The sequence below is a fragment of the Perognathus longimembris genome, chromosome 12 (assembly GCF_023159225.1).
Source record: "Perognathus longimembris pacificus isolate PPM17 chromosome 12, ASM2315922v1, whole genome shotgun sequence".
Taxonomy (NCBI): domain Eukaryota; kingdom Metazoa; phylum Chordata; class Mammalia; order Rodentia; family Heteromyidae; genus Perognathus; species Perognathus longimembris.
The window spans coordinates 12,080,904-12,105,924 of NC_063172.1; the positions used below are offsets into that span (position 1 = coordinate 12,080,904).

Sequence of the window (25,021 nt, forward strand, 5' to 3'; positions counted from 1 at the left end):
ACACATAAATGACTCATGATGTATTTTCCTTTTTAAAAATAGAAAACTAATAATAAAAGCTTAATAAGGTAGGGTTTTGAAATTTTGTAATTTTATCTTACCAGATAGGCATGTATTTTGAATTCTGAAAACAAAAAAAAAAGTTCCTGATAGGTTTAGAAACTTGGTGAAATCTCAAATTCAGTAAAAGCAGAATGTTCTATTAGCTCATCCTTTATAACCATTCCAATTGACACCTTCATATTCAACATTCCCTGATCTGTAACTTCAACCACTAACTCTGTAAGCTTTAAACCATTTATGTAAAACTGTCTACAAAGCTGCCTCTATAGCTCTATAGCTGCCTCTATACCTCTACAACAAAGCAGCTTAATTCAGAAACCATTTGAAATTCAGTTCCCTAAAACCAACTAGAAAGGTAGAGGGAATTCACACAAGCTAAATGCATGGGAAGGCAGATCCTAGGGGCAGCATGGAAACCAAAAAAGGAAATCATTTTCTTGGAATCAGATAGGCAAAATATGAATTCAGATTCACTGTCCCTTAATCCCCTATGTGACCACAGGCAGACTGGTGAGCCTCTGCACCTCTCTGAAATGGAACAGGAACAGTCATGATATCCAAAACACAATTGATTAGCTTTCTATTTTCCTCCTGCTCTCAAGTAGGAAGCATCTCCTCCTTTCCTTCACCACCAGCTTATCTTACATCTAGACCTTGTTATTTCCTCAGTCATTGCCTTCTGAATTAGTCATTCATTTGTTCCACAAATAGGTACAACGGCCTTACCATGTCAAGCCTTAGACTCACCCAGAAACACAGGATAGAAAATGGAGAGGACACTGAGAGCCATATATGCTGATTTTTATTTTCAAGGTGTCGATTTACTGCAAATATTTAGCATTATCATTCATTGCCCATTCAAATAATCCAGGTAACAAGTACTTAGTAAGTACCAGGCACTGCTTTTAGCATGGGAAGGCAATGCAGTGGTTTATAAGATAAGCTGTCATAAGATTTTCATTTTCAAGCACTGCTTTCTTTGCTCTAATTTGATACAAATCTGCCTTGTGCCAAGCAGTATCCCAGTCACTGAATAGTTTCTGCTCCTGAGGGGTTCATCAGTAGAGTAGGGGAGACAACAGGAAAGTTACTGCAAAGTGGAGTACAACCAAGGAAATGGTTAGTTTTGCCTTAGAAACTGATGTGAAAGGATACATTTAATGGGGAGGGGCATCAAAGCACAGTAAAAGGCATGTAGGAATGAAGACATAAAGTCCTGTAGAGTATACAGCTCTCTAGAAAGCTTCTTAAAAGAATGCTCTTTGATGACTCTTTTCTCTACAAATTTCCAACACCTCCTCCTCCATCTGCACTGAGCTCAAGACCTCATTTGCTATTTCACTGGTGAAATAGAAGCAAAGGCTTCCCTCCTCACCTACTAGCCTCAGTTTCCTCATTTGCTGCCTTCTCTTTCTCTCGTAAAATCAACTGTCCCTGCTTGTAAGGCCACCTCCCCATACCCACCAGATGCTCGTCCTCCATTCCTTCTCTAGGACATTCCCCCAGTAATTCTCCATGATTTCATGCACACTCATTTTTCCCACTCTGCCATTCTCTAGAAGGAACAAATGTTCAGTTACTTCTTAGAGAAAAACATCCTCCCACCTTCCCTTCTGGTTACCACCTCTATTTCTGTGCACACCCTCACATTAAAACTCCCCTATACACTTATCTCTATTTCTCTCCAAACCCTCTCCTCCTACTCTTTCTTGAACACTTTCCTGCCAGGCTTCTATCCTTCCTCATTACCACTCTTACCAAGGTCACTGCTGCAGCCCTGGCCTCCTTGAACAATCAGGCAAAAGCATTTCACAGCTAACCACTCCCTCCTTCCTAGCGCATTCTCTGCACCTGCCTCCCTGGTTGTTCTTTCTATCTTGCTGGCTTTTTCTCGATCTCTGTTGCTTCCTTTTTCTTGTCCAGAGCTCCCTATATTGTGCCCTAAGGTTCAGGACCTGGGCCTCCTTCCCTTCTTCATGCAAATCAAATGCAGTTCTATCTCAAAACTATGCCTTTTGTCCCTTCTGCCAGGATATCTGTCCCCCAGATATTTTCATTTTTCTAGGATCTGCCTTCAGATATCACTGCATCCGTAAGACTGCTGGTGGACACCCAATAAATAGTGACCCCCTGCCCCAGCCAGTTACCACCTCCAAGACATTCCCTAACCTCTTTCCTCTGTGGTTATATTTCCTTGCAGGAGGTACTATCCAACAACACTCTTTTATTTATCATATTTATTGTCTCTAGTCCCCAATTAGACTATATATTCCTTACAAAGACTTTTCTATTTTGTTCACAAAGCACCTGCAACAATGTGTCACACACAGTAGCTATTTAACAAAGCCCTGGCAAAAGAATGAATACATAAAACATCACATGTACTCCCCGAATTTCTTTCCCAATTCTTCCAACAGCTTCCTACCTGGTCTCCCATTCCCAATCTTGCCACTTCTGCCCATTTATCAACACAATCGCCACAGTGAACCATTGGAAATATATATTTGTAAGTTATGTCACCGTCCTGCTCAAAAACCTCTCCTTACCTCCTAAAGAATAAAGGTCAACAGATTCTGTAACACTCCCAAATAGTTCTCTGGCCAACCAACATCACCTCTGAAATTATTAGAAATGCAAACTCTCAGGCCCCAATTATTTACACCTTAACAAGCCTTCTCTGTAATTCTAATTCTGATGCACCTGGGCTGCAGTCATGGCCCATCGAAATCCCCAGGCAGACCTGGTGAAACACTAACCCTGGGGCCTCAACCCCAAAATTTCTGATTGAAAGGAAACACAATGGTCACAGAAATAAGGCACTTAGGTCTAAATTATCCAGGGGGAGTACTTCAGGTAAAAAAAAAAAAAATAGTATGATGGAAATAGATCATAGCAAAGTAAAGTATGGGACATATTCTCTTAGCCTGGCAAACAAGGACAAAAGCAAGGAAAAGCTATTGGATTTCATTCTTTGGAAGAACAAGGAGAGTATCTTAAGTAAAGGATAACAAATCAGTTCCCCTGGTTCTGAAAGGTCATCCAAAGGTGCACTAAGCTTTACATATTTGTTGGAATTTCCTCTCAAAAATCAAGACCTAAAATAATTAAAGCAAAATGTTACATATGTTAAAGTCTGGGTTTTGAAACAAGGACTCATTGCTATTTTCTAGCATTTTAAAATTTCATATCAAAGGAGCTAAAATTTTGTATCAAAGGAGCCGATACCAATACAAATTAAAAATCCAATGGCCACTTTTCAAGATGTACATTTTTGTGAAAGAGAATATTTATTTGTACTCTTATTACAGCAAATGAATCATTTTACATAATTTAAACACAAATGTATCCCTTAGGTATAAAATACAAATCCTTCCAAATCCGGGCCAAAACCCAGAAGTCAGAGGTGAAACCAACCACATGAGAAAGTGCTATAGCTGTAACACAAATTTGCTGTAAGCTCGATGACAGTCAAAGAGGGGAAAATTACTTTTCTCAGAAAGAAAATAGGAACTCGTGAAAAAGCTTTGGCTGGCACTCTCCTTCACACATTGTTACAAATCCCATCTCAAGATTTTGTTCAACCTGTTTGCACCATTACAATGCCTTCTTTACTTCTCCATCTGCCTCATACTGCTGTCTGAATGTTTCTTTTCCATCTAATATTCATTCCAAAACTGTGCTCTATCCTGAAATTCCTATGTGAAATCTGAATGCTCAAGGCAGTGGTTTAGGAGGTAAAGCTTTTAAAGGGGTGGCTAGATTCATCCTCATGAATGGAACTGGTCCACTATAAAGAATGTTAAAGAACCACCTTGCCGGGAGGGGAGAGGCGAGGGAAAAATGAGGGAGGAGGTAACAAGTTGAACAAGAAATGTACTCACTGCCTTACGTATGAAACTGTAACCCCTCTGTTCTTTACTTTGACAATAAAGGGGGGAAAAGAAGAGCCACCTTGCACTTCCTCTGTGTAAGGACATAGTATTATCTTTAAAAAAAAAAAAAAAAAAAAAAAAAAAACAGGAAATAAGGCCTTACCAGACACCAAATTTGATAGCACATGGATCCTAGAATTTCAGCTTCCAAAATGAAAAGAAATAACTTTCTGGGGTTGTTGTTGTTGTTGATTATTTTTGTAGGGACATTTAACAACACTTGGAATCATTTTTGGTTGTTGTGCTGGAAAATAGAATACCTATCAACATCTAGCTGGAAAAGCCCATAGATACTGCTAAAATTTCTAGTTTGTGCGGAATAGCCCTACAAAGATTTGTCTGGCCCAAAATGACAACAGGGAACTAAGAAACACTGGTTTAAATCAACCTCTTCTGTGAGTCTTCCCCAGGATGCCTGTACCAAGAAAGTTTACAATGGAGTTACTTATCTCCTGGATTCTGGGAGTGGGGTGGTAATTTTGCTTAGCACACTATTTTGCCTCTCCTGCCAAGCTGGGAAGATTCTCTGTGGCATAGTAACTTATGAATGTTCAATTATTTTCTGTATTTGTATAGCACCATGGTAGTCACAAAGCAAACGTTTTAGACAATATGTTGACCTGTAAATACAGTGGCCTTGAACAAGTTCACCCAGAGCTATCTCAATATCTGTCTGTCTTTTTTACTCTCTCTCTCTCTCACACACACACACACACACTAAATCCTTCTCTCCTAAGGCTTCCCTTGGCCATGCAGTTGCTTGTTTCCTGCTTTCACTGTCATTAACACAGACGTACACACATTTCTAGTATAAAACGTATCTCAGAAATTTGCTCACGCCTGCCATCGATTCTGGAACTCCTTGAACTAGAACGCGGGCATGTTCTAATCTAGAGGAAATTAATTCCTCACGCAGAGCAGGCGATCGATAAGACTTGCTGAGAGTTACGAAGAAAATCATAATACCACCACTTCCAGGTCACCTACAGTGTCCGATAAAATGGTGTCTCACGCTACCTTTTCACTGCCTCTAATCCTTACATCAATTTATAAGGGCGAAAGAAAGGGAAACGGAGGCCCTGACAAGTGTTTGACAACCTGCTCCTGCCTCTGCTGTCAAATCCAGTTCGGATCAAGTTTTCTTTTTCCCTCAAAACCTCGTGGTCGTTTGTCCCACACACTTTGGGCTGAAGGAAGGAGAAAGGGCTGGGGGGCTGGGCGGGGGGGGGGGGGGGGGAAGGGGGCCCGCAGACCCACTGCCGTGGCTTGGAAATGGCCGGGACCACAACTCCAGGCAACAGACACTCCGGGTGGGGTCCCTGAGGAACCGCCCGAGGGGGCTGACAGGTCCCGCCACCGTCTCCACCCCTGCCCCGGCCCCTGCTCCGGCTCCTACCTGCCTTTACCTGGCCGTGGCCGGACCGAGCTAAGTCGGTTGAATCCCGAACTTCGCACTCGCAAACGCCAACTCTTTCCCTCAGCCGCTTCACCAGTCGTTGAAGCGCGCCGAGCGCGGGCTCTGACGTCATCACCAGGCGCCCGCGCGGTCACGTGACCCTCCCGCCCTTCAGTCATGTGAGGCTGGGGCGGAAGCAGGGGGTCCGGCTAGCTAGCTTCTGGTCTAAAAGCCGCCGACCGAAAAGGACTCCTGCGGAGCGAGAGGGATTGGGCTCGGGCGCGAACTCCGGGCGCGACCACCTGTCCTATGCGTGCGCGCGCGCCCCAGCCGACAGGTGAGTTGGGCCAGGTGCAAGCCCTGCTTTTCGCATCCGCCTTGTCTCTTCCTCGACTTCCTGGCTGGACCGTGCTGACCGAGGGTCCATCGTCAGCGTCCCGCGGAGTGGGGCACTGAGAATGGAGGGCTCACGGACCCCTGGGCGTGGGGACTGTCGTGCAGCCTCTTTGTTTCTCTACTCGGTGGAAATCGATTTGCACACTCCCTTGGCACTTGGAGCGAGGTTCAGCTAACTGTCTCGCGTCCGATCCTTCCAAGTTCCCGGGAGCAATCGTGTGAGGATTGCTCTTGTGATTCCATTTCCTCTGGAGAAAACTTCGGGGGCGGGTGGAGGGGGGGATTAGTAGTAGTTTTTACAGTGGCCTGGGTTTGAATGAGAGCCTTGAGCTGGGAAAAGTCTTTGCTCCTCCGTAATTCCCCCACCTGTAACATAATGTTATAGTCCCTGCATTTCAAAGAAAGTGTGGCCCAGGCCCTAGTTCCAGTGGCTTCCAGGGAGTGGAAGGGGGGTAGCCGGGGTGGGGCGGGGGGAGATGGAAATTACAGCCAGCCAGCAATGGAACCTGGTCTCTTGGTTCTTCAGATACTTGGAGGAGTTCCCCCTAACGCAATTGAGGAGAGTGAAGGAGTTTTACCAAAAACACCTTCCCTAATCGTCCTTTACTTGTCTTTCCTAGGATTCGTGAACAGACTAAAGGGATCAGTTTCGTTTCAGAACTTTTCGGGAAGAGATGTGATCCCCATACCACACACACCCCCCACCCCCCAGCAGCCTTTGTATTTTGATCATGATAATGGATTTGTGGAGACCATTGCTCCCTTCTTTATGGAACTGAGGTTTTGTAAAAGGATAAAAATAAACTTACCTTCTTTTGTCCTCTGAATGGGATCCGGTCATTTGTCTCAGACAATTAAATGTTATTGTCTACTTGTAATGTAATTTCATGCTTCATTCTTGAAAGCATGTTGCCCATTGGTCCCATTACAGTCCCATGCCAGCTCCTTAAAAATGAAGTTACCACCACTTTATAACTTATAAAATAGTTATAATTACAATAATAATAAAGAAATTAAGTTAGGTTTCTGGCTCAATTTCATGGCAGTTTCATGGAATAATACACTAGACTACTGTATTGAGAAGATTGGTCTTTTTTTAAAGGCTGCATTGTAAAAGTGTTAATAGCTATTCACCTTTTGGATGAGTAGCTAGGTGATTCAAGCATTGGGGAAGTGGGGAAGGGGGGGGGGGGATGATCCTGGAGGTGAAACACAAGGCTTCCCTCTCACATGTGAGCCACAACTCACTGTTTTTGAGATAGAGCGCCTCTAACTTATCCTAGGCTGGCCATCTACTCATAATTCTGCCTCCACCTCCTGAGTAGTTGGTAGTATAGGAGTGTATCACCATACTGAATGTGGTTAGTCATCTTTAAGGATGGTTACTTAATTCTGATGGGCAAATTGAAGAAATTCCATTTTTGGCCTACAAAATATATGCAGTACAGATTAGGAGGTCTAGTATATAATAATGTGACTAAGTAATTTTCATCTTTCAGTTAATTTTAACTTTGGTCTTCAAAAACTTAACAACAAATGCTTACATTATTTGGAATGGAAAGCTCTGGTGTTCTTTATAAGGTAGCACATTATAGGCAATGATTCCTGGACTAAATGTAATTCATATTTTGCTTCTGCATTTAAAAATTCACATAACCAGTGTGGATGGAATGTAGCTTGTTGGTGGTAGAGTGTTTGCCTAGTGTGCACAAGGCCCTCAATTCAAACTCCAACACAAATTGAGAAAAAGAAGGGAGAGGATGTGAAGAAAAAGAAAGGAAAAAAATTACATTAACATTTATTTTGGTAAAACTTTAAATAGAACCAACCTATGTAATGAGACCCTAATATTTGTGATTGCCAGGCATATCTATTGTGGTTTTTTTTTAAACTCTTCTAATGTTTTAAAGTTATCTAGAGTATAATTTTCTTTTAGTAGGGACCTAGTGATTAAAAGTAAGAGAAAGGTACAGAAAGTATTTTTAATTTTCTTTGCAGGACTTAGCTTTCCTTAATGTGTACATGTGAATGCTGAGTCTTACCTATTCATTTCTTGGGAGAGATGTGGCCAGCTTCCCCAGGATCCCACTGCCTTTGGTAGCACTTTTACCTTTAATCATAGCTTGGTCTTTTCTTCATGAGTCTAGAGCAGGATTGGGAAAACTTTTTCTCCCAAGGGTTGTTTAAATATTTATACTTTCACTGATCATACAAAAATATCAACTTAAAAATTAGCCTGCTATATGTGGTCCAACATTTAATTAACTCATTCCAGTTTACTAGGTGGAATTGCTTCACTCTAGTAAGGTATGAGATATGAGTAGGTATCAATGATGTTGCTATTTGCTTGACTTATTTATAACAGTCAATCTGGATCTTAGTTGACTCTTTGTGATGGCAAGTTTTGAAAAGAACTGTTCCTGCAGCAATAAGTTGTTCAAAACATACGTGCATATTCCAGTGCATGTCTCCTGCAAGTAGGAAATCCATCCTATATGTAAGGTTGGTAGAACTCAAGCAATGGGGAGATGGTTGTGACTTGCTTTCACCTCAAGATCACTTTGCAGTTGATCTCATGTTATAGGTTATCACATTGAACACTTATCTTATTTATAGGTTCTACACTGAACAGTATAACACAGGCGCTCAATTCCATTTGTCCACATTGACATTCTTGATTCTGTCATCCAATGCCTCAATTAAGTTTCACTCCTCCACCAGCATATTCAAGTGTTCTGGATTATTCTTTTCAAGTTGCACTTTCCACAACATTAAGTTTCAGATTATTTCACATTTGAAAACAGGAAACAGACAATAATGAGGGCCTCTATCTTGAAGTTCAACAATGAGAAATACTTAGTAATGTCCACCATGAACGCTAGATCACACATCACACAGCCACTTGCTGTTATTGCGTTCTCTGACAGATTTTCCTTTCACCTCCTTGTACTATTTTATTTCATGCCACAGTTTGTAAAATCTCATTAGCATGTTCACACAACTTACCTACCACACTTTACAATGACAAACACGATTGCTGTACTTAGCATCGTAGGCTTTCCTGAAGCTGAAAACTGGTTCTGGCTTCTTAGAAGTTGAAAAATGATAACTAACATCATACTAGAGAAGAAAAGTGTAACAAAGATGATGACACAATGAACAGTTGAAATGAGAGTGACATGGGGTGGGGGGAAGGCGAGGAGCCATTGAAAGAAAACAAATAGCATTTTACATAGGGTAAAAGTGGGGCTGGGAATATGGCCTAGTGGCAAGAGTGCTTGCCTTGTATACAAGAAGCCCAGGGTTCGATTCCCCAGCACCACATATATCGAAAACGGCCAGAAGTGGCACTGTGGCTCAAGTGGCAGAGTGCTAGCCTTGAGCAAAAAGAAGCTAGGGACAGTACACAGGCCCTGAGTCCAGGCCCAGGACTGGCAAATAAATAAATAGATAGATAGATAGATAAATAAATAAATAAGGTAAAAGTTACTTTTTTAATTGAGGGTGATGGTTCAACACCTGCAACCCTAGCTACCTGAGAAATAAAAGGAAATTCTTGAGGTGAGGGCAGATTAGATGGAAGTTACCATGTTAAGATTATATTATGAATGTTAGCTATGAAGTACAGATACTGTATTATGAAATTCATAGTAAGAATCTGATGACATGGCTCTGAGCTGCTCAGTATTTTGTGTACACTAAACAATTTCACTTGTTAATGTGATTATGTTCCTTTTGCTGGGCTCAAAATTATTTTCCTTTTTACTTGACTGCTGTCTCCCTTTTGTTCCTCCTTCCCCCACTATCAGCTCTTTCTTAATAGTCTTCTCTGTTTATACTGCCAAATGTGGATTTAAAATGGGATCATCCCACTCGTGTTTCTGTGTTTCAATTTTCACACCCCCCAAAAAATAGTTCTCAGAAATCCTTTACTTAACTAATACATCTCAAATTCATTCTTGCTAATGCTACTTAAGTTACATTTGCCTTGCTAATCATCATTTACTTTGTTCCCAGGTGTTTGTGAGGCTGCAATGGAAAAAAAAAAATCTTCTTGGGGCTAGGAATATGGCCTAGTGGCAAGAGTGCTTGCCTCCTATACATGAAGCCCTGGGTTCGATTCCCCAGCACCACATATATAGAAAATGGCCAGAAGTGGCACTGTGGCTCAAGTGGCAAAGTGGCCTTGAGCAAAAGGAGGCCAGGGATAGTGCTCAGGCCCCGAGGCAAGCTCCAGGGATGGCCAAAAAAGAAAAAAAAAAAAAAAAGTCTTCTTGGACCTAGCCTTATATTGGTGCTTGTATTGCTTCTTTTTTTTTAATTTTGCCAGGCCTGGGGCTTGAACTCTGGGCCTGAGCACTGTCCCTGGCTTCTTTTCGCTCAAGGCTAGCACTCTACCACTTGAACCACAGCACCACTTCTGGCTTTTTCTATATATGTGGTGCTGAGGAATTGAACCCAGGGCTTCCTGTATACGAGGCAAACATTTTACCACTAGACTATATTCCCAGCCCCTGGTGCTTGTATTTCTAGGGGTAGACTGTTAAGCATGACACTGTTACAAAGTATGTATTGTTTGTTTGTATAAATGAGCTTTGCAAAAAGATTAACTTTACCAGTAATGCCCTTTCCCAAGTTCTACCTGGAGCGCTTGAAACAAATATTATTGTTTTAATCATCACCAACCCAATGTATCTAGTGAGCTGGGGTACTTACTTTAAATTCATTGCTAGTGACCTGTGTATCTTTTCTGACACTTTGTTATATGGATTATTCTTTGTAAATTACCCCCCCCCCTTTGTGCTATTTGTTCACTTTTTGGCTGAGTTGCTAGCTCTCTTGTCATCACTTGTGAGATCCTTTGCAAGATCTTTCCACATTTCAAACCCATATTCCAAATTGCCATAGAAAAGCCTTTATGTGTTAGATGGTAAATGTCCATACCTTCTGGTTTCCTTCTGGAATCCTGAATTCTTAAAAGCTGCAAGTATAATTCAGATCCCCCCAATATGAGCAGAGTACCCATTCCCAAAGGAATGCTACTAGTAAAGGCCTGGTATTGACAAGTGAATGTGTGATACACTATTTGTCTGCCTTTTTTCTTCAGGGCTTATCTCCCCAGAAGTACTACAGGGAGTTATCAGGAGCAAGGTTCACCTATATGTTGTTGTTTATATACTTGACATACGATGATAAATATTATTGAATTCCTGTTCATTTGCTGCAGTTTTTCACAACACCAGTCATCCTCCTCTACTCTCTTAATGATTTAGGCTTTACATTAAAATCTTCTTGAGAGCTTCTTTAAAAATCACATGCTTAAGCCAGATGCCAGTGGCTCACACCTATAATTCTAGTAACTCAGGAGACTGAGATCTGGAGAATTAAGATCTGAAGACAGCCCAGGTCAAAAAAAAAAAAAAAAAAGTCCATCTTCACCATACAGCAAAAGGCAGGGCTGGAATCATGGTGCAAATGGCGGAGTGCAGCTGAGTAAGCAAGCCAAGCGAGCACAAAGGCCCTGACTTCACCCTGCTAAATCACCTTCCCCCTCCAAAACAAAATTAAATGCTTGCGATCCTCTTCTAACCCAGTTAACAGAGTCGTTTAAGGTTCTAGGTCATCTGTTACTCTGCCAGACTTGAGAATGACTGTACTATAAAATGAGTTGTTTAAACATCTTTATCTCTTAACTTGGCAAAGAGGCACTCAGCATGAGATGGTTAGGTAAAGAAGATAGATGTTTGCCTTCAAGAACATTCAGAAGAATGGCTTGTTAACAATAATTGCAATGTTTAGTGTGTAACTGGAAATATGCAATTCACAATAATTGATTCTTCTAACAGTGCCACACTTTAGCACTGTTTTGGACCAACTTAGCATAGTCTTTATAATTCATGTTTGCACAATTTTGTGGAACCTATATACTTTTGAAAAAAATCTTGGATATGTTTAAACCTTAACGTTGTAAGTCCATTGGTAGATAACTTCAAGTTGATCTACAGGGGTGTACCTCTGACCTCTTGTTTCTTATTTGCAGTTACTTGCTAAAATATGGAAACATAAGGGATAGCTTGTGCAATTAGGAGGTATTGGAAACATAGCTGTCCAGTGTCTGCTAACTCAGAGATGAGCGGTATCATATTTTTTTCTCATAAGTAGAACCGAATAAAAGTCAGAAAGCAGTCAAGCTTCTAGCAAAGGTTCTCCACACTGAAAACATGCAGAATGGAGAATAAAATGGGTAGCCCATATCAGAACTTAGATTTTTGTATAGTGAGTTTGAGAGAAAAGTTCTTATATGTGTTTTCAAAGTTTTATACACATGCTTCCTTTACAAATAGACATTTATGTATTTGTTTTAAAACAGATTCTTTTATGGAGCATCCAGTCAGTGTGCACACCTGGTTTTACGTGATGATCTACAGACCGCAGCTCTGAAGCCAGTTCATTATTCCCTCTGTCCAGCTGTGGACTGATTGGTCACCCTCACGATGCTGGACTTCCTAGCCGAGAACAACCTCTGTGGCCAAGCAATCCTGAGGATTGTGTCCTGTGGCAATGCCATTATAGCTGAGCTGCTGAGGCTGTCCGAGTTTATTCCTGCTGTGTTCCGGTTGAAGGACCGAGCTGATCAACAGAAGTATGGAGATATCATATTTGATTTCAGCTATTTTAAGGTACTCTCCCCCTGTGACCTTTGCATTGCTGTCCTTTCTTCAAAAGCATGTCCACCAGCACCCGGCAAAAACAGGTTTTCTCTAGGAACCATGATACCCCAAAAGGTCGTCATCTAGGAGAAAGAGTTCATCAGGGAAACTTTCGAACCAAATTTACTATCAGCACTCAACTGGAAAAGAAGATAAAGCCATTATGTGGAAAACCCTAGCACAAAATAGTCATATTTTTGAAAGAAAATAATGGGGGGCTGGGAATATGGCCCAGTGGCAAGAGTGCTTGCCCTCGTACATGAAGCCCTAGTTTCTCCTCAGCACCACATATATAGAAAAGGCCAGGAGTGGCACTGTGGCTCAAGTTGGCAGAGTGCTAGCCTTGAGCAAAAGGAAGCCAGGGACAGTGCTCAGGCCCTGATTTCAAGCCCCAGGACTGGCAAAAAAAAAAAAAAAATAGAAGAAGAAGAAAAGAATGAGCATAATGTATTTCACCTTCAAGTATCCCTCAGTTGCAAAGGGATCTTCTATATAGTCTTGTGTTATCTTCATAACTTTCTGTTGTTCTGCTTAAATTTCTGATACATAAGAACATAATAGTTGGGCGCTGGTGGCTCAAATCTGTAATCCTACCTATTAGGGAGGCTGAGATCTGAGGATCATGGTTCAAAGCCAGACCAGGCAAGAAAGTCTGTGAGACACTTATCTCTAATTAACCACCAGAAAACCAGAATTGGTGCTGTGGCTTAAGTGGTAGAGCACTAGCCTTGAGCTGAAGAGCTCAGGGACAGTGCCCAGGCCCAGAGTTAAAGCCCCACGACTGACAAAAAAAAAAATAATAATAATACATTTTAAATGACTCTGTAAAGGGAGAGAGGGAAGGAAAGGAAGGGGTGATGTTGTCCAAAAAGAAATGTACTCTTTACCTGACTTAGGTAATTTTAACCCCTTTGTACATCACTTTTGTAATAACAATAAAAAAATTAAATAGGGCTTGGAATATGGCCTAGTGGTAGAGTGCTTGGCTCATATAGATGAGGCCCTGGGTTCGATTCCTCAGCACCACATATACAGAAAAAGTCAGAAATGGCGCTGTGGCTCATGTAATAGAGTGCTAGATTTGAGGAAAAAGAAGCCAGGGACAGTGCACAAGCCCTGAGTTTAAGCCCCAGGACTGGCAAAAAAAAAAAAAAAAAGTTATGTAGAAAATGTTTCCAACAAATATGCCTTTATTCACATGCATGTATTTTTCTTCTTAGGGTCCAGAGTTATGGGAAAGCAAACTGGAAGCAAAACCAGAGCTACAGGATTTAGATGAAGAATTTCGGGAAAACAACATAGAAATTGTGACCAGATTTTACTTAGCATTTCAAAGTGTGCACAAATATATTGTAGACTTAAACAGGTATTGATTAATTTAGTAACAGCTTATTGTGGTAGTAAATAGTAGAGAGGAGAAGGAATCTATGTAGAACATGTCCTTTACTGATTATGCCAAGCATAAAACTAGCCGTCTTAAGTATTTGGGGATTTCATTGTAACTTCCTGCTCTTGTAAAATGTCATAATAGACTTGGTTTATACTAAGCCACAAAACCTTCAGTCCTATGGTTTGTGACCTTTTTCTAGTATATTATGTATGATAACTGGAAAAAAGGAACTTAATTTTTATAAATTAAGGTTCTTTCATAGACTAACAGTTGTTAAAAGCTTATTATTGGCCTATTAACAATTTCATATTCTTTTGCTGCTACTTCTAAAGTATTTATAATTCATAAATCAGAACTAGGGACTACTCCTTTTACATGAATATCCATAATTTTCAACCTCTGTGTCCCCATATCACTGTGCATCATGGCTTATAATATTCTTAAGTTCTTAAAAACATGAAAGACCACAAACTAATTAAAATCAGAATGCCTAGTATCCAGTGTACACATACACACACACACATGCGCACACATACATATATATATACAAAATACCTAGTATCCTTCTGTATGTGTGTGTATATGTGTTTCAATCTTTGCTTTTTAAAATGTGTTGAAAGTTTTCATAATAAACTAATAACTTGGGTTTTATTTGTAGATATCTAGATGATCTCAATGAAGGTGTTTACATTCAGCAAACCATAGAAACTGTGCTTCTCAATGAAGATGGAAAACAACTCCTAGTAAGTAATAGTGAGCATGTAAAGTAGAAATCCAAGAAGAGGAAACTGAGCATTTTTTTCTCTATAAGTCACAAATGTATAGAGAACACTACTTAAAGAGAAGCAAGTAAGGTGATAATGATCTTCTAACCTGCAAGTTCATATCTGAGGTTGGAAAGTAGTCAACAGTAAATGAGATTACCAATAAATAAAAGACTGTGTAGATGTTATGAGCTTCTTCTCTATATAGAATTCAATCTTCTTTACATCTTGCATCCTAGACTTCTAGCCTGGTACCTCACCCATAGAAATGTTAAATATGGGAATGACTTTATGATGAAGTAGTCATAATATTGGGATTTCATTTTTCTTTTCCCAAGCAAAATACCAAAAATGGGCCAACTGAAAGATAACCACTGTGAATTAAATTTTATTTGGGGTATATTTTCAAAGCCCATTCTGCACAGAAGTTGAGAACCCTTATGTAGAACATCTGTTTTTCTTTAAATATAAAGCTTTTTGGAAAAATGTGACCAAAGTGATCTTTTTAACCATTGTTAACTACATATGCGCCATACAAATATGTACTTCTATGAATTTGGCCATTGTCTTCTCTCTCCCTAGTGTGAAGCACTGTACTTATATGGAGTTATGCTGCTGGTCATCGACCAAAAGATTGAAGGGGAAGTCAGAGAGAGAATGCTGGTTTCTTATTATCGATACAGGTATCTTGCACTACTCCACCGCCCAAAGCACTTCCACACTCCTTTTGGTGGAATGTAGCATATGCTCCTATACGACCATAACCCACTTTTTTTTAAAGAAAGGAATCTCAATTTTCTTGACCTTTCTTTTTTAAGAAACATTTTCAAATATGATTCCTTCAAAAACATTAAAAAAGTGAAATGAGCTTTCGGTTGTCGTTTTTGTGATAAAGACTAAAAGGTTTTCATTCAGGATCAGATAGACAGTGAATTCTCACCCATTTATACATAGACACATAAACAAGCAACAGGACTTATCCAGGATCTCATGTTGTATATGTCTGTACGGAACCATGAGTGTTCAGGAAGTAAGGTTTTGAAAAAGAGCCAACTTTTAAAAATTTTAGCACCCAGCATAAGGTTTTCTGTCTATTTAGTGAAGGAATCGAAAACTGATTTATAAATAATAGTGTCTGGAATAAATTCAGGGAAGAAACTGTCAAAAAAAAAAAAGTATATGACCTTAAGATAATGATATGAGGAATGAAATGAACATTTCCAAACTGTAAGTTTGTTCTCAATTAAAAGCAAGAGAGGCATATCGTAAACAGAAAAGGACTGTTGGAGAACATTATGTTCTTAGCAAAACTGGCTACTGCTGTCCCTTTAGCTATAAATTAACCTTAGGCTCTTGGACCAGCTGCTGGCTTTTAGCTTCATTGTATGTGAAGGAAGTACCTACTATTGTATATCATTCACAACCCTTTTGGTATAAGCTGTTGTAGCATCCATATTTTAAAAACTGAAACTTGCCTGGCCTTGCCTATATTTCTGGAAATACCTGGGAAAAACAAAAGCAATAAATAATGTAAGAAAGAATAAAAAAGAAAAAAGCTTTCTTATTATCAAGCCCACTTTGAAAAATCAGACTTTGTCCCTCTGAGTATAAATTCCATGAGGAGGTAAACACCTGCTGACTCTGGATAATTATCAGACTTGAGGTAAAGGAGAGTCTTAGATCATCAAATATGAGGTTATCTCAAGTTGACAACTGTTTTCTCTTAAGACCTACTTTTTCACCCTGAAAATCACAAATATTTTTATTGAATCACTGCTGAAGGTGCAACTTGCCAAAGGAAAACTAGTTAATAAATATGCCGCTTTAAACTGGTATAAAGTGGTTTTTTTAGTTGTAAAATGTTTGTTCAGTTTCCCATTATTTATCTATAATCATGAAATCAGAAAAGCTATGAAAAATATACATAGATAACTGCATATACACATATACCTCAGTTGGCTGCCAAACCTGAACCTGAAACCATTTAGAATCACACCTACTCAGAACAGCTAAGTTGGTGAGCTAAATTTTACTCTAGAGTCATGAATGTGCATTCATCTTGGGGTAGGTCTCAACCCCTGCTGGAATATTGTATTGTATGTGATCTAAATATTATCTTGTGACATTTGGAGAATGCTGAATTCTAAAACAAATCCAGCCCCAAGGATTTGGGAAAATGGATGTTGAACCTTTACCAAGAACCAATATCTGTCTTTTAATGGGCTTTTAAATATATAATGAACTTTAAAGATAGAAACAGTCAACCCTAATTGAAGTTCTTAACTTTTCTGTACTTCTGAGTTTCTAATACATCTGGTTTTCTTGTCCCTTTATGCTCATGTGAACATGACTGGCTTAGTGCGGCTCGGTCTTCTGCTGATTCAAATATGGATGATATTTGTAAGCTTCTACGAAGTACAGGTTATTCTAGCCAACCAGGAGCCAAGAGACCACCCAACTATCCCGAGAGCTATTTCCAGAGGGTACCTATCAATGAAACCTTCATCAGCATGGTCATTGGCCGACTGAGATCTGATGATATTTATAATCAGGTAGGAAATAAATCTGTTAGGACCTTATTGTTCAAAGACTGAGTTCACTTTTCTCCTCAGTTACCCCTTTGTGTCCTTTCCTCCAAGAGTGAAAATTATAGTGAGAAACAATGCCATGGAAATGAGACTTGAGCAATTAGAAAGATGCATTCTTTTAGTTATTTATTCAAGAAATTGTTATTGAGTGTATGTTAGGTGTCCATTCATGTATAAGGTGCTAGCGATCTATCACTGAAGAAGGCAGACCATGGACCCTAAACATGAGCTTGTAGCTTAGGAAAAAAGACACCTAGTGAAGGAATTACAGGAAAGCCAGCTGAGTGTTGTCTTAGGGGAAGCCCAGGGTGCCCGAGGAGCATGTAGCAAGGTGGGAAGACTAAACAGGAGCCTGAGGGCAGTCCAGGGCATAATGAAGACCTACACAGGGCTGGAAGTGCCTGCAGCATCTAAAATTTACCTCACCTTCCTCATTAATGTGTGCATCATTCACTTACTGAGAAGAATGCTAAAGAGAGTTACCATTTGATTTCACAGGTATGAAAATGACGTTATTTTGCATAATACTAAAGGATGGGGCCTATCTTATCATAGGTATCATTATTATATACAGAACATACTTGCTCTGTATAGAACTTTAGGTAACCTATTCCGTCTTTTGTGTGTATATGGTAAGCATAAATAAGATTCTTTTTTTTTTTTTGGCTTTTTCTTGGTTCTTTTTTTATAAATAAGATTCTTTTGTTCTTCCTTTTTGTTTGTTTTAAGATCCGAAGCTACCTCAGGTATCAAGTCTTCATAGTATTTGTTGCCATTCATTGAGAATTTAAGTTAGCATCATGGTGGTGGTGGAGTTCATATTCTGTTTTCTCCACTCGAAGTAGATGCCATTATACCCATACTATTATCCAAAAAAATAAGGTTCACTAATTTTCACAAGGTCATACAACTAGGTAACAGAAACATAACTGGAGTTCATGTCTGTGTGAATTCAGAGCCCATGTTGTTTCCTGTTGCCTAGTTATAACATTTGGTCTCTTACTCCAGCGATTTGTTGGTATCTAAGGCAATTTGTTTCTGTTTTCTCCAGTTCAAAAGACAGCCATTGAATTGGGTTAGGAATTGAGATGATGAAGGAAGTGAGAATTTCAGAGTTGCAGAACAAACAGTTTAAAATCAGAACAGTAGGTTGACCTTACCAGTTCTAGGGGGTTGTCTTGTCTGTGATAGGGAAGACACAGAATGGACAACTAGTAGGAGAGGCAGGGTCAGGACCTTATTTGTTTTAGGACAAAATCTCGCTTTGTAATACAGGCTGGCCTCTGCTTCACTTTGTACCTTAGGCTGGCCCAGAACCCGAAACCTTCCTGCTGTAGCTTTACAGGAATGTGCTATCCTGGCCCAGCCCTTTCTTTTTCTTTTTCTCCTTTTTTTTTTTCCTTTTTTAAGATAGATAAAATTGCAGCAAAGTGAAGGACTGAAAGAACATAGTGGTGTTAGGAATAAAAGGAAGTCAGTGGTTACCAAGGCTACAACCTGAGGATTGCTTCCCAGAGCCGGGATGCTGAAGACTGGTGGTGGGTTCTGGGACACTGTTATGCCCTAGAACAAATCATTGAATGTAAGCATGTGAACATTCGGTGTTACCAATGCTACATTGCAGGTCTCGGCTTATCCTCTGCCGGAGCATCGCAGCACTGCCCTGGCCACTCAAGCTGCCATGTTGTACGTGATTCTCTACTTTGATCCTTCCATTCTTCACACCCACCAAGCAAAAATGAGAGAAATCGTAGATAAATACTTTCCTGATAATTGGGCAAGTACTGCTTGTTTCTTTGTTTTCTAGTAAACTTATTACAGAATTTTTTTGGCCATTAACCACATAGGTTATACTATTGTGAATACTGGGACAATGAAATCACTTAGGCAAAATTACTTTGTCTATTGAGAATTTATAAGTCATAACATGAAGGACTAAATCCAGTCAGTAAAATTTTTTGACAAACGCATTAGGATTTTCCTTGAATGGATACTCTCAGAGTAAAACCATATTATTAAAACGTAGCTTGCTTTAGCTATTGAGATTACAACTGAGTTAAAGGTTTGTTTTTGTCTTTTTTTAAATCCAAGGTATTTTTAAAAAATAAGCTAGCAAAATTCAGCTGATTTGCCAGTTTTTGAATAGGAATTCCCCTTCTGTGAGAAGTTTTTTCTGCAAGATGATTGTGATGGGTTCATTAAGGTTTAAATGAATGGATTTGTTTCACTTAAAAATACCATGTCTTATGTATCTAATATACATGGGCTATTTTCCTTGCACAGAGGCTTTATCCAACTTGAATTAATTGCACTATTCTCAGAAGATTATTTTTCTGTTTCCTGCTACTAAATTACACCTATTGAATCACATTAACTACTGTTATGAGAGACTTAATTTACGGGGAGTATGAGAAGAACCTACAGTTAAGAAGTAACCATTTCAGGGCTGGGAATATGGTAGAGTGCTTGCCTCATATACATGAAGCCCTAGGTTCAATTCCTCAGCACCACATAGATGGGAAAAGCTAGAATTGGTGCTGTGGCTCAAGTGGTAGAGTACCATCCTTGAGCAGAAAGAAGCCAGGCCTTGAGTTCAAGCTCCACAACTGGCGATAAAAAACAAAACAAAACAATAAGAAGTAACAGTTTCTATCCACCTGTAAATCATACTTGCTACCTTGGAATTGAGCAGCCATTTGCAAAATTGATAGACTTTCTTCATGTTTCTAAGCTTAATAGAAAGTCTTGACCCATAATGCTATGGGCATATTTAGTATTAAGAAAGATTAAAGTTGAGCTGGGAATATGGCCTAGTGGCAAGAGTGCTTGCCTTATATACATGAAGCCCTGGGTTCGATTCCCCAGCACCACATATATAGAAAACGGCCAGAAGTGGCGTTGTGGCTCAAGTGGCAGAATGCTAGCCTTAAGCAAAAAGAAGCCAGGGACAGTGCTCAGGCCCTGAGTCCAAGGCCCAGGACTGGCAAAAAAAAAAAAGAAAGAAAGATTAAAGTCAAGTTGTAATGCTGTAAGATAAACACCTTTGAAAAGGTCATAGCACCCACACAAACACACTAGTATAAAGGGATTTTAAAAATAGATATGCCAAGCAGGGTGCTGGTGGCTTACGCTTATAATCCAAACTACTCAGGAGCTGAGCACTGAGGATTGTTGTTCATTGCTAACCTGGACAGGAAAGTCCATGAGACTCTTATCTCCACTTAACCACCAGAAAACCAGAAGTGGGGCTGTGGCTCAAAGTGGTAGAATACTAGCATTGAGTGAAAAAGCTCAGGGACAGCACCCAGGCCCTGAATTCAAGCCCTATGACCTACATAAAAAAAAAAAGGATATGCCAATTAAATACCACGAAGTAAAATTAGTGAAAACACACCCAATAGAGAATGCAAAAAACTAGAGAAATCATTTAGAATACTAAAAAGAAACCAATGAGATGATTTTATATGCACTCAATAACATATTCAAAATACATGAAGCAAAAACTCAGACTTACAAGGAAAAATTGACAAAACTGTTATGAAATTTTAATACACCCCATCCATACACACAAATCTGTGCTCTTCTGGAAATACATACTAAATGTTCTATATGTATTTTTAAAAAGGATATACATGAAAGTTTAATATGTGCATTAGGTCAGGATAGAAGCCAACATAGTAAAAACAAAATTTTGAAAGCCTACAGATAATATTCTCTCACTATAGCACAATTAAGTTTAAAAAATTCATTAAAAAATAGTTCTAACCAAGAGTAATAATAAAAATAACTTGTCTTGATTACTCTGAGAGAACACTAAATGTTTATTTCTGTTAAAAAAAAAAAAAAGAAAAGCATTTCTCAGGTAAATAAATAGTTCTACATGCATGAGGAAAAATGTATACCCAGGGCTGGGGATATGGCCTAGTGGCAAGAGTGCCTGCATCATATACCTGAGGCCCTGGGTTCGATTCCCCAGCACCACATATACAGAAAATGGCCAGAAGTGGCGCTGTGGCTCAAGTGGCAGAGTGCTAGCCTTGAGCAAAAAGAAGCCAGGGACAGTGCTCAGGCCCTGAGTCCAAGCCCCAGGACTGGCACAAAAAAAAAAATGTATACCCAGATTTTAAAATAATATTTAGAGTTGCACAATTTTAAAGTGCTATAAAGCAAAGCTGGTGAAAAATGGATAAATATAATTGAAGAAATATATAACCTTAAATACATTTACTTAACAAACAAGAAAGATTAAAAATAAATGATTCAAAGCCGACACCAGTGGCTCACATCTATAATCCTAGGTACTCAAGAGGTTTCAATCTGAGGATCATGGTTCAAAGCCAGTCTGGACAGGAAAGTCTGTGAGACTCTCATCTCCAATAAACTACGAGTAGAGCTGTGGCTCAAATTCTAGCCTTGAGCAAAGAGTGCTAGCCTTGAGCAAAAAGAAGCTCATAGACAGTGTCCAAACATTAAACTCAAGATGTTGGAAAAAGGAGAGTGAAAGGAAGTTAACAGTAAATGCATGAGCACAAGCTTACTGAATCATAAAGGAAAGAGAAACTACAACTGGAAACTACTTTTCTAAAGTTCTAAAAGAGCTATGTAGTAAAACTGATAAGAATGTGCACATGCAAAATAAAAAAGGTTAAGTGTGGAAAAGAAGACTTAACATGTAATGAAGTTACAAGAAACCCTGTTGTAAGAAAACATTTTGGTTAACACATTTGAAAACTCAGAAGAAATGGATAATTTTGTTACCAAATTTGATTAAAAAAAAAAGAGAAAACATACATAGAACATGAACCATTGAAAAAAGAAATGTGATGATCAGTTCTCACCACCAGTCAACTCCCACCAAAGGGGCGAGGGGGCCAGAGGTGGGGGGCACAAGGTCTTGAGGACCACAGGATCCCACAAAGCAAAGTCTTAGCAAACCTTCAAGTAGTACATTTGCAGTGGATGTGTGAACTATAACAGTACCGCTTTGTTTCCTTCAGTCCAGGGATTCTCAAAAGTGTGAATCAGAGGCCCCCACAGGTCCTCGAGAAACTCTCAGTGGTCAGTAAGATGCGTAACTGTTTTCATAGTAATGCTAAGGTGATCTCCCCTTTTCACTCCCATTCTCTCCCAATCCACCTCCAGATGAAGAAGACAGATACGTCTGAATGTAGAAACATAGATGGTCATCCCACTCTCTCCAATTAAGCCAGATTATTTTTAAAACAATGGAAAGCCATGCCATTCTTCTTACAAAGCATTTTGGAAAACTTGGTTTGTTTTTATTATTTAAAAAAATATTTAGGATAGCAGAGTTTTTACTATGTTAAATAATTTAACAAGTACTTTCTCAGCTTTAATGTGTAATATGATAAATACTGTAGATTTCTTTTTTTTTTTTTTAAGGAAACCCACATTTTATTTTTTTCCAGAGTGCTCATGAGGAAGAATTCTTACCTCTCTATTTGGAAAAATCTTCATTTCCCATTGATAATGTTTAAACTGGAAAGAGTGGACAATCTTCTTAACTTTATTTTTCTAGTTCCTTGCCTTGAAATGAGTAGATAATGAACAAATATTGAATGACTGTCTTCTCTTCCAGGTTATTAGTATTTACATGGGGATCACAGTTAATCTTGCCGATGCTTGGGAACCTTATAAAGCTGCAAAAACTGCTTTAAACAATACTCTGGACCTTTCAAACGTGAGAGAACAGGTACGTTCTAGTAATCTTCTAGTAATGGCAGGCCTGGTTTACAAACTAGGAAATAAACAAGGAAACTCCCCAAGGACTTTGGAAAATGTCCACATAGACATATCAGTGCGTGACTAGTAGAAGATAAAATGTGTACATTACGGCCAGATGGGTAATTATAGTTTTTTTTTTTAATTTAAATGATAAAATAAATTGCAGATGGGTTCAGGTTTGAATAAAATTCTCTGACCTAGGACTATGGCCTTGTAGTACAAGTGCTTGCCTTATATACATGAAGCCCTGAGTTCGATTCCTCAGGACCACATATATAGAAAAAGCCAGAAGTACCACTGTGGCTCAAGTGGTAGAGTACTTAGCCTTAAGCAAAAAGAAGCCAGGGACAGTGCTCAAGCCCTGAGTTCAAGCCCCAGGACTGGCAAAAAAAAACCTCTCTGCTCTAAGCTGAAGCAGTATAACATATGGCTCCAAATGCCTTTATTTATTCTTGCTTAAGGACTATTGAAGTGCCAGACTTTGAAGTCAGGCCCCACTTTACCACATGAACCCCATTTTACCACGTGAGCCCCATTTTAGAATCGAACCCTGAGCCAGTCAGATTTGTACCTGTGTCCTAATCTTGCTTGCTTGAACAGCTAATTGTTGTAACCTTGTTCTTTGCCTTTATAAGCCCTGTGTAATCACAGCTCAGGGCTCCCTCCTAACCTCCGCTGTGTCGGTGGGTAGGAAGAGGCCCGAGTTGCAGCTCGCTTAAATAAAGCCTTGCCTTGCTTTTGCATTTCGGAATGTCTGAGTCTCAGTGGTCTTCTTGGTGGTGGTCTTGCGACTTGGCACAACACTATGTCCTATGGACAGAGATGATTTCATTAGTTACTGTAATTAATATATGTTTTTATGAATGCTAAAGATTGTAGCTGAGTGTTGATAATATAACATTCTGTCACTAATTTAAAATCATTTCTGATGAGCTATTTAGCTTATTTAAGCAATAAGACTCTGAATACTTATTTCAAAGTGAAATGACTATATTCTATATCTGAACAGAAGGAAGTGTCAGAAAACTGAAGAACAAAAATAAATTATTTTGGGCTGGGGATATAGCCTAGTGGCAAGAGTGCCTGCCTCGGATACACGAGGCCCTAGGTTCGATTCCCCAGCACCACATATACAGAAAACGGCCAGAAGCGGCGCTGTGGCTCAAGTGGCAGAGTGCTAGCCTTGAGCGGGAAGAAGCCAGGGACAGTGCTCAGGCCCTGAGTCCAAGGCCCAGGACTGGCCAAAAAAAAAAAAAAAAAAAAAAAAAAAAAAAAAAAAAAAAATAAATTATTTTATTGAACTGTTGTGTTCAGTATTTCTGAATGATTACATTCTTTATTTAGCCTTACTGTCTGGGTTATTGAATTTCCAATGTGATGAAACAATATTGATTCCAAAAGCTTTTGTCATGTTTTATTCAAATAAATGGAATTCTATAAATAATGCACAAGATAATTCCAATGTTGGCATGTTTTCTAGAACTATATTAGAGAAGGTGGCACATCCATACTTACCAAGCATTAATTTTTCATCACTAAAACTCCCATTCCACAGTTACATATTTTTTTATTTGTGACATTTTAAGATACTGCTTGTCAGTTTTGGGTAATATGACTAGCTTAATGATGCTCAGCATAGGACTTCTGTTTTAGTAAAGCAGAATAACCGAATTTCTAAAGGCTAGTTTGAAAATTCTGTTTTGATACGCTGAATCCTATCTTTCTGTTAAGCTTCATGTGCTTGTAGAAGCCGTCATTTTTAGCATGTCTGCTCTGTTCTGCCTCCTCTGTCAACAGTAACAGCATGAGCAGGCAGCTTTTCTTCTTACACTTCTTTTCCATCCAGTTCTCCATCAGCCACTGAAAGAAACCATACAGGTATCAGTAAGTGTTGGCTCATAGCCCAAACTTGCCCTGGGGCCTTAGTTCATATATTTGCATCTTACATAATCATTACTAGAAGAGAAAGGAAAGAAGAAGGAGGAAGGAAGGGAAGAAGGAATGCTATTATTTTTCAAGGGGTTCACTTGAATTGTA

The 25,021-nt window shown here is 39.3% G+C and overlaps 2 protein-coding genes across 6 annotated transcripts in view; one reads left to right on the plus strand and one right to left on the minus strand.

Moving 5' to 3' along the window:
- Nsmce2 (NSE2 (MMS21) homolog, SMC5-SMC6 complex SUMO ligase) overlaps positions 1 to 5,527 on the minus strand; it is a 214,035-nt gene extending 208,508 nt beyond the window's left edge. For 3 of the 4 annotated variants that reach the window (XM_048358382.1, XM_048358384.1, XM_048358385.1), the window contains exons 1-2: positions 4,015 to 4,061; positions 946 to 3,874 (exon numbers count right to left, since the gene is read on the minus strand). The gene's annotated coding sequence lies outside the window, so the exon portion shown is untranslated. Of the gene's footprint in view, positions 1 to 945; positions 3,875 to 4,014; positions 4,062 to 5,401 lie in introns of those variants that run through there. The other variant, XM_048358383.1, reaches the window with a different exon arrangement.
- A 38-nt stretch (positions 5,528 to 5,565) lies between these two features.
- Positions 5,566 to 25,021, plus strand: part of Washc5 (WASH complex subunit 5) — a 43,997-nt gene continuing 24,541 nt past the window's right edge. The window contains exons 1-8 of one of the 2 annotated variants that reach the window (XM_048358378.1): positions 5,566 to 5,728; positions 12,158 to 12,467; positions 13,718 to 13,863; positions 14,546 to 14,630; positions 15,234 to 15,334; positions 17,011 to 17,203; positions 18,864 to 19,016; positions 22,839 to 22,952. In XM_048358378.1, coding sequence (XP_048214335.1) covers positions 12,282 to 12,467; positions 13,718 to 13,863; positions 14,546 to 14,630; positions 15,234 to 15,334; positions 17,011 to 17,203; positions 18,864 to 19,016; positions 22,839 to 22,952 — 978 coding nt within the window. In that variant the 5' untranslated portion in view covers positions 5,566 to 5,728; positions 12,158 to 12,281. Of the gene's footprint in view, positions 5,729 to 12,157; positions 12,468 to 13,717; positions 13,864 to 14,545; positions 14,631 to 15,233; positions 15,335 to 17,010; positions 17,204 to 18,863; positions 19,017 to 22,838; positions 22,953 to 25,021 lie in introns of those variants that run through there. The other variant, XM_048358380.1, reaches the window with a different exon arrangement.